At 36.0% G+C, this 11,978-nt stretch overlaps 1 protein-coding gene across 1 annotated transcript in view; it reads right to left on the reverse strand.

Annotated features, from left to right (window-relative positions):
* IL31RA (interleukin 31 receptor A) overlaps nucleotides 1–8,331 on the reverse strand; it is a 37,974-nt gene extending 29,643 nt beyond the window's left edge. Inside the window, exons 1-3 of the mRNA XM_011371055.1 lie at nucleotides 8,262–8,331; nucleotides 5,052–5,169; nucleotides 2,542–2,714 (exon numbers count right to left, since the gene is read on the reverse strand). Of these exons, the coding sequence (XP_011369357.1) occupies nucleotides 2,542–2,714; nucleotides 5,052–5,169; nucleotides 8,262–8,331 (361 nt within the window). The remainder of the gene's footprint in view (nucleotides 1–2,541; nucleotides 2,715–5,051; nucleotides 5,170–8,261) is intronic.
* Nucleotides 8,332–11,978: the final 3,647 nt, after the last annotated feature.

Genomic DNA, 11,978 nt, shown 5'->3' on the forward strand with positions numbered 1-11,978 from the left:
ATATTGGTGGTTCTAATTAGGGCAACCAGGCAAGAAAGATAAATAAAAGGTGCCCAGATTGGAAAGGAAGAAGTAAAACTGTATTTTCAGATGACACAATCTTGGATATATAATTCCTAAATTATTCACACAAAAAAATTAGACCCCCAAATACAAGTTCAACAAGGTTGCAAGTTCCAAGATCAATACACAAAAAATCAATTGCATTTGTACATTCTAACAATGGACAATCTGAAAGTGAAATTAAGAAAGCATTTCCATTTACAGCAGCATCAAAAATAATAAAACACAAGAATAAATTTAAGCAAAGAAGTGCAAGATTCATACTCTGAAAACCATAAAACATTATTGAAAGAAATTTTAAAAGACCTGAATAAGTGAAGAGACATCCTATGTTTGTGGATTGGAAGATTTTATTGATAGCAATATCCCTATCAAAATTCCACCAGGTTTCTTTGCAGCAATTGACAAGTTGATCATAAAATTTGTATGGAAAAGCAAGGGACCCAATAGCCAAAACAATCTTGAAAGAGAACAAAACTAGAGGACCCATTTACCGAATTTTGAAACTTATTGTAAAGCTACAGTAATCAAGATAGTGTGATCCTGGCATAAAGATAGAAATATATATCAATGGAATAGAACTGAGAGCCACGGGGAGAAAAATCTTACATTTATGATGAGTTCATTTTGACAAGAATTCCAGGACAATTCAATTGGGAAAAGAATCATCTTTTCAACAAATGGTACTAAGACAAATGGATATTCCCATGAAAAACATTGAAGTTTGACTCCTGCCTCATACCATATACAAAAATTAATTCAAAAAGGATCAAAGAATAAATATAAGAGCCAAAACTATAAAGCTCTTAGAAGAAAATATAGCAGTAAATCTGTGTGACCTCAGGCTAGACAATTTTTTTTTAGATCTGACACAAAGCAAAAACAACAAAAGAAAGAATAGATAAATTGGGCTTCATCAAAATTAAATATTGTTCTTTTTCAAAGGACACCATCAAGAATTAAAAAGACAACCCACAGAAAAGGTGAAAATATCTGCAAATCATATATTTGATAAAGAACTTGTACCCAGAATATATAAAGAACTCTTAACACTCAATAATCAAAAAATGAAACAATTTAAAAATTGTCAATGTATCTAGATAAACATTTCTCCAAAGAAGATACACAAATGGCCTATCAGCGCATGAAAAGATGTTCAATATCATTAATCACTAGGCAAATGCAAATCAGCACTACAATGAGATACCACTTCACACCCACTAGGATGGCTATAATCATACAGATAGACAATAACTAGTGCTGGAGAAGAAATGGAGAAGTTAGAATCTTTACAAATTGCCGGTGGGAATGTAAAACGGTGCAACCACTTTGGTAAAGTTCGACAGTTCTTCAAAAAGTTGAAGATAAAGTTATCATATGACCCAGCAATTTCACTAGATAAATATCTGAGAATTGAAACATATGTCCACACAAAAATCTGTACACAAATATCCATAACAGCAGTATTTATAATAACCAAAAAGTAGAAACCACCCAAATTTCTATCAACTGATGTATGGATAAACAAAATGTGGTATATCTTTTTATGTTCAGCTATAAAAAGGAATAAAGTACTGGTAAGTGCTACAATATATGGATGAACCTTGAAAACATTATGCTACATGAAGGGAACCAGGTACAAAGGCCTGTATCATTGTATTTATATAAAATGTCAAAAACAGGCAAATCCACAAAGGCAGAAAATAGATTAGTGGTTGCCAGAGGTTGAGGGAAAGGGGAAAGGAGGGAGAAGGGATTGGGGACTGATTGTAGATGGGTACGAAGTTTCTTTTGACAGTGATGAAAATGTTCTGGAATTAGATACAGGTGACATTTGCACATAATATAAATATGTAAATGATAGAAAACTGACTTGTAAAAGGTAAACTTTATGGCACGTGAATTATATATCAATAAAACTTATTAAAAATATGGTGAAAATGAGTTTTTGAAAAAGAATTAAAAACATAAAAATTAGTGAGATATTTTTTTAAAAAGAGTTGTATTCTCTTCTACATGAGCAATGGTGTTTTGAAGAGGAAACTCTGCTTCTTTGAGTATAATTGATGATCAAACTACAAGAGGAAATCAGGGACTAGCAAAATGTCTTTTCTCATTCCTTTCTTTTTTCATTTTATTTTTTTATTAAGTTTATTGGGGTAACATTGGTTAATACAATTATATAATTTTCAGGTGTGCATTATAATTTGACATCTATATATTCTATTGTGTGATTACCACCCAAAGTCCAGTTTCCTTTCTTTTTATAATTTGATAAATTCCTTTCTTCTTCCCTCCTTCCCTCCTCTTTCTTCCCTCCTTTCCTTCATCAGTAAGAAGACAAACTTTTATATTTATCTGTAATACCCATCTACTATATTCCTGAGCACTGAGTCTACTTTTGAGTCCACAGATATCTCTTTAAAAAGGGGGTATCTTTTAATAAAAGAATATATAAGCATATAATATAATACTTACTTATGTTATCTAAGCGCCAGTGTGTTATATCAGATTCAGTTATACCATCTGAATTTTGGGCTTCCACTTGAATGGTGTAATTATCTGGGTTTGTTATACTTGGAAGAAAAAAAGAGCACGAAGCCCCTTTTTCACTTGTAGAATTACAAATATCATTTTTCTGTCCATAAGAGCTTTAAGAAAAAAATGAATCAACATGAGTTTAGTTTGGAAACACAGCCATACTTAATGTACTAAGAATGTATTTGTTAGTTTCATTCTGGGTTTCTCTTGAATACTGTACAGTCCAGAATTTGGTACCCCTTTCTCTAAATTCCTTCCTCACCCTCCACGTAGAGATAGAAGCTAACCGCTTCCTTCCTGCCTGAGATTCTAGAAACCATGGAGACCTCCTTGGAACCTTATAAATCCATTAAAAGCTACCTGTAATTCATTTCTTATTGGTAACAAATAATGAATAGGCCTCTAAAAATCCCACATTCTAGCCTTGAGAACTTATTTTTAAAAGAAAAAAAATCAAACAGTATTTGTTAAATAATGATACATAAATAGAACTTAAAATGACAGTTTTTAATACACCTATATTTATTGATATGGAAATATGCCTGTACTCTATTGTTGATGGAAAAGAGGATACATATTATATACAGAATAAGCACATTTATATAAACATATATTTAGAGATATCTGGAAAGGTCTTCATCAAAATGCTAAAGTTATTACCATTGGTGGTGAAATTTGGGATGATTTTTTACATTCTTGTTTCTCAGATTGAATTATTTTTTTTTTTACCATTGGTATATATTGTTTTCAGAAGATTCATTATTTTCCTAGATAAATGACTTAAAACCTATCACTTAATGAGAACAAGTACACATATTGGTAGGAATCACATGGGTATGTACAGCTATAGTCCACACGGCTCTGGGGATTATGCAGGAGATAGACTAGGCTGAGAACAGAAAAGGAGGCCCATGCCTAGCAGGTCTGAAGCCATCAAGAAGGGCTGTACATAGGCCTGAGGAAACCCAGGGGGGTTCCTAAAAATACATGAGCAGCTGGTGAGAATAATGGCCATCCATGGGGAGCCATGGAAGGGGAGTGGAAGGGATGACTCTTTAAAACAGAAAAATAGGAGTAATTCTATTGAGGTTTCCAGTTTTGCACTGTACTGACACTTTCTGTTCGACACTGGGCCTAGAACTTACAAGTATGGAAGAAGATAAGTCATGTGGACCATTAACTAAGATGTCGCCTCAGCCACTGGATGCATATAGTGGTCACCCAGAAGCTGTAATTGAGAAAACATCCCACTCCCTGTTCTTATATGACCCACAGGCTAAGAACAGGTTTTACACTGTTAGATGTTTAGGGAAAAAATATAAAAAGAAGAATATTTGTGGCATGTGAACATTATATGAAATTTAAATTTCAGTGTTTATCAATAAGGCAGCTTTCCTGCTACAACAGCAGTGCTGATTAGTCTCACAGAGACCCATCTCTCTCTAAGCCTAAAATATTTACTGGCCCTTTCAGAAAAAGTTTGCTCACCCCTGTTTTAAATCATCGTTCTGTCGTACTCATTGATATATCAGTGCTGCAAAGATTATTATTTGCTTTTTCCCCTTTTTCTCTTTTTTCCCTTTCAACTGTAAAATATAAAGTGGACTTCCCTTATAACACCAGTTACCAATTTCAGGGAGCACAAAAAAAAGTATACATGAGATCTTATACTAAAAAAAAAAAAAAAAAAAAAAAAATACAAAAAAATACAAAAAACAAAACCCTGGAACTATAGACTCTCTTTTTGAAATGGAAAAAACGTAAACATCATCTTTCAATAGTTCCCAACAGTGGCCTCCTTATTCTTAGGGGAATATGAAGGACATGGGTTTCATGAGCTTTTTCAAAATTTCAAAAAAAAAAAAAAAAAAACCCTGTATGTACTCACTAAAACATCTAGCTTTTGGCTAGAATTATAATTAAAATTTTTATAATTTTTATTCTAATAGCATTAGAATAAAAAGGAATGTCTGAGGTAGTGAAAAACTTGGAAATAATTGTCTTGGTGGAAAACTGTTTGACAGGGGTCACATAGCAAATTCGTGGCAGACTAAGCTAAATCTGCCTCTTAGTCCTGGGTTTATACCCTATTCACTACATCTGGATGCATAAAGGATGAACAGTTTTATAGCACATTCTAGAAAGAGGAAGAATGTATTTGAATGTAGTAAATAAATAGCTTTTCCTACTGTAGTTATAACCAGTGACTACTATTAGTAGGAAGAGGCCATCATGCAGCTACACCCCCTCCCTCTCCCTGTAGTTGCAGATCCTGTCAGCATGGCTTCAAGTAGCTAAGATGTCACCCCAGCCACTGGATGCATAGTCACATAGAAGCTGTAATTGAGAAACATTTTACTTCATAAGTGACTTGAGTCATAAGGGAACCAGGAGCCTCTGCCTCACCCCCTTACTCCCACTAACAGCACACAAGCTCCCATACTTACTAAGTTCTCTTAACTTTGTACCATGTAAAATTGGCTTCTTTTTCTGGATTCCATGTGCAAGTAAAATTTTTCTTATAGTAGAAGACACAAGAAATGTTCTCAGGCTTAGCTGGCAGAACTAAGAAACAAACAAACGTATACATACTCAAACACAATAACTTCAATACATAATAAATATTGCCAGCACTGAACATTTTGACGAAAACAGGCTAATCAAATGCTGGATTTGTAGGTTAGTTCCTAGGTATAACAAGTTCTCCTAATCAAGTCAATGGAAAAATCTAACTCTATCTCTTCATTTATTCCCTTTGAAGAACTAGATTTCTAGTTTTTGAAAAAATACTTTTTACATTCTTACTCAAAAGCAACATTTTAGAAGCAAAAATTATATTAAAATACCAGGCAAAGTAAAGCATCAAATGATAGAACCACTCTGGATAACTGGGCAATGGATGATGTAGGGAGGAGAAAAAAATACAAAACATTGAACTATACCACACTTCAACCTTATGCATTACTAATTTTTCCCCAGAAGAATGGCATAATAGAGAAAATTTCTGAAATATCTTTTATTTTATTTTACTTCCTTTTCATTCTTCCTCTGCCTTGCACTGGCTGTATCCAAAGCTAGCCACCAAAAACCAATGTAGTAATAGATCTTCCTGGATCCAAATACACCCCCATCAAACATCAGCGCCTTTACTTTCCTGTTCTTCTTTAATACCTCTCTCTAGCTCCTTCAGAAGCTTTGATTAACATATAAAATGCTGTAAGCCAGAAAGGAAGTCAAACATCTGGTGCCAGAACCATTAGCGTCACCAGGTATCAGGAGAAGAGAAAGTGTTTCTAAAAATGATTTTCTGTTCTACCTGAGCTCTTTCATGGGGATACATTTGTCTTGCCCTTACTGGTTGGCATATGACAAGAAAGCAATATTCTTACAGAGGTCACTTGATATTGGTGTACAGGAGGAAAAAAATCCTGCTCCTTCTACCCTCCTAGGTTCTCCAACTGGGGCCTTATAAAATTAAGACAAAAAACAGATTATCAAGAGAAAAATAGTTTGTTAATACATGCAGTGCACATTGCACAGGAAAAACCTCAATAAAGAGTAACTGAAAGAGGTGGTTAGAACATGGGTTTATAAGCACCTTTTAAAAAATACAATAATTTGTAGAGAAGTGACTAGACAGGAAAAGGAATTGAGGCTTTCAAAGGTGGCAAACTGTGGGAAGGTAAATATATGTGGGAAACTAAGAGAGTAAGGTTTGTGTGTGCAGGTCCATCTTGGCACCAACTTTCTGCCTTCTTCATGGCTATAAAACTTTCTCAGGAGAGGAGATTTATGGCAGTCCTCATTTTTCAGAAGTATCAGCTTTTAGTCAGATAAAGGAAGCTCCAGGAAGACTTCATTTCTGCATTATTGATTCTCATTTGCCTCCAGATCAAAATAATACTTCTGTCACAGTGGCATACTCTGATGCCCTACCCTAGTATTACAAAAGAGATCTGTGATAAATAAAATGAATGCTCAGAAATTTGGATATTAAAAAATGGACAACTAAAGGCTAGATTTACCACTTGCACACATCTATCCTTCCCTCACATCTTAAAAAAAAAAACCCATAACTATCTTCCTACATTTCTAGAAATAACTATTTCTCCTATTTCTGGAAATAAGGGGAAATAGTCACTAACTTTTCTCTAAGAAAGACTGAGAGAATATTCTAGCTTATCAGAGAATTTCACACTTGGAAGAGGAATATTTTTTCAAAATGAAAAAGATGTTCTCAATCGTCCCTCTATGCTTGTATCACTTTAGTGCTGCTGCAAAGTTAGCGTCTTGAAAAATGTCTTGAAATACAAGAAGGACAGGCTGAGCAGAGGCCACAGGAAGGATATTTTAGAAGAGAAGTTGGGTGAAACCGGAGCCAGTTACATAGAAGATGGTATAAGTAAAAGGTGATAAGAAAAGAAAATAGGGATAGAAAAAGACAAGTTGAGGGAAAGGGTGCATTGATAGGAGCCATGATGTTCATAATTAGAACTTTAAATTGGATAACTGAGGGTAACTGTTGATTTCTGAGCTGGCCAGGAGAGGCTAAGTGAGTCGGGGAGACACAAGCCCACCTGCCTGTACTATCTATAAAGTTTCTGAGTGCCACGAGTATAACCCCAGAGGGATACAAGGCAGGTCATACCAGGACAGAGGTCTGGCAAGCATTCTCATTATCTGTGGGTCACAACTGCCCTCTTGTTCGCCCCTGATTACTACATGTTATGGACTGAATTGTGTACCCCACCATACATTGAAGCCCTAACCCCCGGTACTTCAGAAAGCAACTGTCTTTGGAAATAGGGCCTTTAAGGTGGTATTAGTTAAAACGAAGCTGTTAGGGTAGGCACTAATCCAATCTAATTGGCGTCCTTAAAAGAAGAATAGGACACACAAAGGGATGACCATATGAAGAGGCAGCAAAAAGGAAGCCATCTATGATCTAAGGAGAGAGACGTCAGAGGAAATCAATCCTGCAGTCACCTTGTTCTCGGACTTCTAGCCTCCAGAACTATGAGAAAATAAATTTCTATTGTTTAAGCCACTCAGTCTGTGGTATTTTGTTATGGCAGCCATAGCAAACTATATGATGCCTCTCTACCTTCCCAGTTCCTAATTCCCACTTTTTCCCCTCTGGTCTTTTTTTTTTTTTTTTTTAACATAAGATGTGTTCGAACTAATGAATCTTAGAGCTGCAAGGTACTGTATGGATTTCGGGCCCATAGTCTTGAGTTAAACCACTATAGAAATATGTTGTTTAATCATTTCCCTTTACATCCTTGAAATTTATGACAAATGTGTGAAAAATTATATATTTTTGTTTTTATGTGTGTGTTTTACATGAAACCATCACATGGCACAAAAACTACTGAAATAAGCTCTTACCATTACTCTAAGACAGTGGATCTTGACCTTTTGGGTGGTCATTATCTCCTTTTGATAATATGATAGGCCATCTCGCCAAATCTGCACATGCGTAAATATACATCAACATGCACACACCACCCACACAAATTCAGGAAGTTCTTAAATCCCCTGCAGCCCATCTACACGTGCCCGTGGTCCAGGTGCCCCTTTGCTCTCAAGTTAACAGTTCTTGCCCAAAGAAGGCGATTACAACCACATAATGCATAAAATGGCACAAGCCAACCTACCTGCCAGGCTGAATCTGCAAAGTAGAGGAAGCATCCACAGTGCCCAGGCCCACATCATCCTCAAGTTCATGCAGACAGGCTGGAGAGAAAGCTGAAAATGTCATCAGTCAAGAATTAGTTTCCTGTCTCTTTTCAACAACTCGATTTCCAGTGACAGATTCTAGGGATTTTGAGTAAGTATTTTTATTTTTATTTTAATTCTTTAATCTTATTTTATTTTATATTTTGGCTCTCATCACATAGATCCCTTTATAATTACTCCACTAAATCCAGTCAAAATTTTATTTTGTCCACAATTCATTCCATTATATAAAATGGAAAGTACACCAGCCACCAAGAATATACTCCAGAAAAAAAGTACTGTGAGTTGTGTGGACCTGAGACCATCCTCTGGCCTCTGCCTCGGTTCCAAAGCACTCAACCAAATGCAACAACTCATAATTTCCCAAATGCATCATGGTATTTCACATCTCCATGCTTTGTTTATGTGATTCCTTCTGCCTAGAATGTCCTTTCTGCCTCATTCGTGGCAAATTAATCCATCTTTCCAGAGTAATCTTGAGGATATCCATCTCTAAATACCCTCCCTGAACTCCCAGATGGAGTTGGCCAGCTGGTCCCTCCCTGTGTCCCACCTCCCTCCCTGCCATCTGTACTGTGTCACACAGAATGGCTTTTCCAGTGTACCTGTTGGATTCTCTTCACAGAGGGAGCTTCTGAACAGTAGAGCTTCTCTTATTCCTCTTTGAAGCCTTAGTGTTTAGGGTAGCGCCTGATATGTGGTAGACATTCAATATTGTTTGTGGAATTAATTAGAACAAAAAGACTGCTGGCTCCTCTTCTCATCCCAGATGAGATGGTGGGATAATCTAAGAATAAAGCAAACGTAAAAGCAACACCTCATTTCAGGAAGAAATAAATGATGCTACATGTTCATCTGAAAGATAGTTATAGGAAAAAAAAAAAAAAGAAGAGTGCTCAATAAAATTAATCATTTGAGAAATATGCATATGCAGTATTTCTGAAGAAGACCACAAGGATAAAATCTCATGTACAAACCAAGTGACATACCTAACTAATTGAAAATGCCTAAAGCAATAAAGCAGAATGAGGACTTGGATTTATAATAATAATATCATCATGAAACAGTAAGAGATGGGTTACATAACAGGAACAGTGAACGCCTGTTATCCAGTAGCAGTAGTTATTCTTTCAAGAAAAAAAAACAGTTTGATGTAAATGAGTACAAAATTTAAAGGAAAACATGTTAATTTTTCAATGTAGAATAAATGTGTTCTTTAAAAATTAACTGAAACACTAATAGAACTTTTAATAGTCTAATTATTCAGAACTTTGTCTTAATTTTCTCTGTCTCTTAGCCAAAAGACAGGCTTTTACAAGTTCTGAAAGCATTCTGGAGAAGGAGGGAGGCCTAACCATGGAGACTATAAAAGCTATAATGCTGACAGTCTTAATGGAATAAATGAATAATTTAGGTGCTAAAGCTAAAACTGTTATTCTGATACAAGGTCTTGCATTTTTAAAATCTTATCAACAGTAAATGTTGAATAAAAATTAATATATAAAATACTTTTAAGTAATGGTAATTATTGCTTGACTCCTTTGCAATGATCATTATTTGTGAAATTAAAAACAAAAACAAATCAACAGTACTAAATTATACCCAGAGACAAAGCTAAAAAAATTGCAGTAAATGAAGAACGTGGCATTCTAGAAGCTGGCACTGCCTGAGTGTTAGCCCTGGCACTCTCACAAATTAGCTGGTGACCTTAGGCATTCTTATTCATTTAGCACTGTTCCATCCAGACATTAAGTACTTGGAATAAAAGAAGAGCCTGTCCCTGACTTCATTCTAGTTCAGTGGTTTTAACATGGAAATGGGGGTCAGAGGGTAAAGAGAATGGCAAATTCCAGAGTGAGCTACTGTTGCTGATGGTTCTGTGTCATATTCCTCAAATGGGTTTGAGAAGAAAAAAGGGTTGAGAACCATTATCTACTTGCTGAGATAGAAGCATGAATAGTAACTGCAAATATCACATGGTAAGTGCTGTAATTATAACAGCACAAGAAGAGCACTGAGTATCTAAGATGAGGAATGGGTTACTGACTAAGGAACGCCAACAAGTGTTGCTAGTATGATGATGCCCCTCGTTCTAAGCTTGCTTGTCCTCCAGTGCCTTTTCCACTTACCCTCACACACCAGAGAACCAACACCAAGTGATTGCTTGTTCGTAGTAAATGCTAAGAAACAAATGTGAGGTGCTTCCTAGGAACTTAGAAGTAAGTTCAACTGAGAGTTTACCTAGCAAAATCTGTGCACAAAAGCAATTCTAGTTATCTGTGGGGATAAATCAAGAATATTTGGGTAAATATGCAACCGAAGAGCTTGAGTTCACTCTGAACTCCAGCCAAGGAAACCTGGGTATAATCTCAGACAGTTGGATCTGGAAAGTCATCATTGTCATTCAGTTGTAGGAACCTATTCAACTAATTGTATCCTAAATGGGAGACTTTGAGAATAGAAAGGAGGGGTCATCTCAGAATGTAAAATATTGATGGTTAAGAAAGATAGAAATTGGCAGTATTTATTAAGTACTATCTATGGGAGGAAATGGTGAAATTTTGGAGTGATATACTCTAAAACAGGGCAACCATCAGATATCATCACCACAGCTTTGATGAAAGATATCTCGAAACCAAAAATCTGCTTGCTCTGCTTCTATAAAGCTTTCTCTGATTACTAAGATTTAGCAGAAGGGGAGGCTGTTCTGAATTCATCAAAAAAAACTATCTTCCCTTTGTTTAAACACATTAGTCTCTCGAAGTCTTTTCTTTTTATTTATTTTTCAGGTGAAGCAACCCTTGGTTGACCTCACAGATTGCAAGGACCTTGTTGGCTTACAATCTCTTTTTTATTTTTTATGCCTACAGCATCTGATCTTCCTAGGTGGTCTCCCATCCTCGTACTAACCAGGCCCGAGCTTGCTTAGCTTCTGAGATCAGATGGGATTGGGCTTGTTCGGGGTGGCATGGCCAAATAGTCTTGAAGTCTTAAATGAGGTGAATCGGCCTTCCCAAATCTGAGCAGTTCTAGGTACAAGACGACGCTGGGTCATAAGAAAGTCGCAAAGATTATGCTGCGCTCTTGAGGAAAATCACCAAACCTTTGCTTGCATTCTCTAAGTTATCAGCCCTAACTTTTAAAATTGCAGGAGCTTTGAATAACTGGTCTTCGGTAAGAGGTCACTTCCTAGAACTATACAGTTTCTCATTAGTGGGACCGCATTTGTATACAGCATTTAATGAAGCCTTAGAATTCTCAGACAACACTATGAACATTCCATGCTGGGCAAAAAGACTCTTACAATATACAGTGATGCCAGTTAAGTAACTTGTGGTATATTATCTTTAAAGGTATGAACCTAGTAGTAGCAGCTACTGTTAGGAATACAATGACTAGAAACAAATTTAAAAAATTATTGCTGGCTATCAGCAGTGGCTAGGGACAAGGAAAGAGGGAAAAAAACAAAGGAGATACTGTCTCTGCCAGTTGATGCTAAAAATTTTAACATGTTAAATAATCCCCACTTTGCCACATCCTGTTTCATGTGACCTAAGACAAAGAGTGTTGCTTTTCAACTTTCTGGCAAACACACACACACACACACACACACACACACACACACACACACACAC

Source organism: Pteropus vampyrus, unplaced genomic scaffold (genome assembly GCF_000151845.1).
Source record: "Pteropus vampyrus isolate Shadow unplaced genomic scaffold, Pvam_2.0 Scaffold181, whole genome shotgun sequence".
Classification (NCBI taxonomy): domain Eukaryota; kingdom Metazoa; phylum Chordata; class Mammalia; order Chiroptera; family Pteropodidae; genus Pteropus; species Pteropus vampyrus.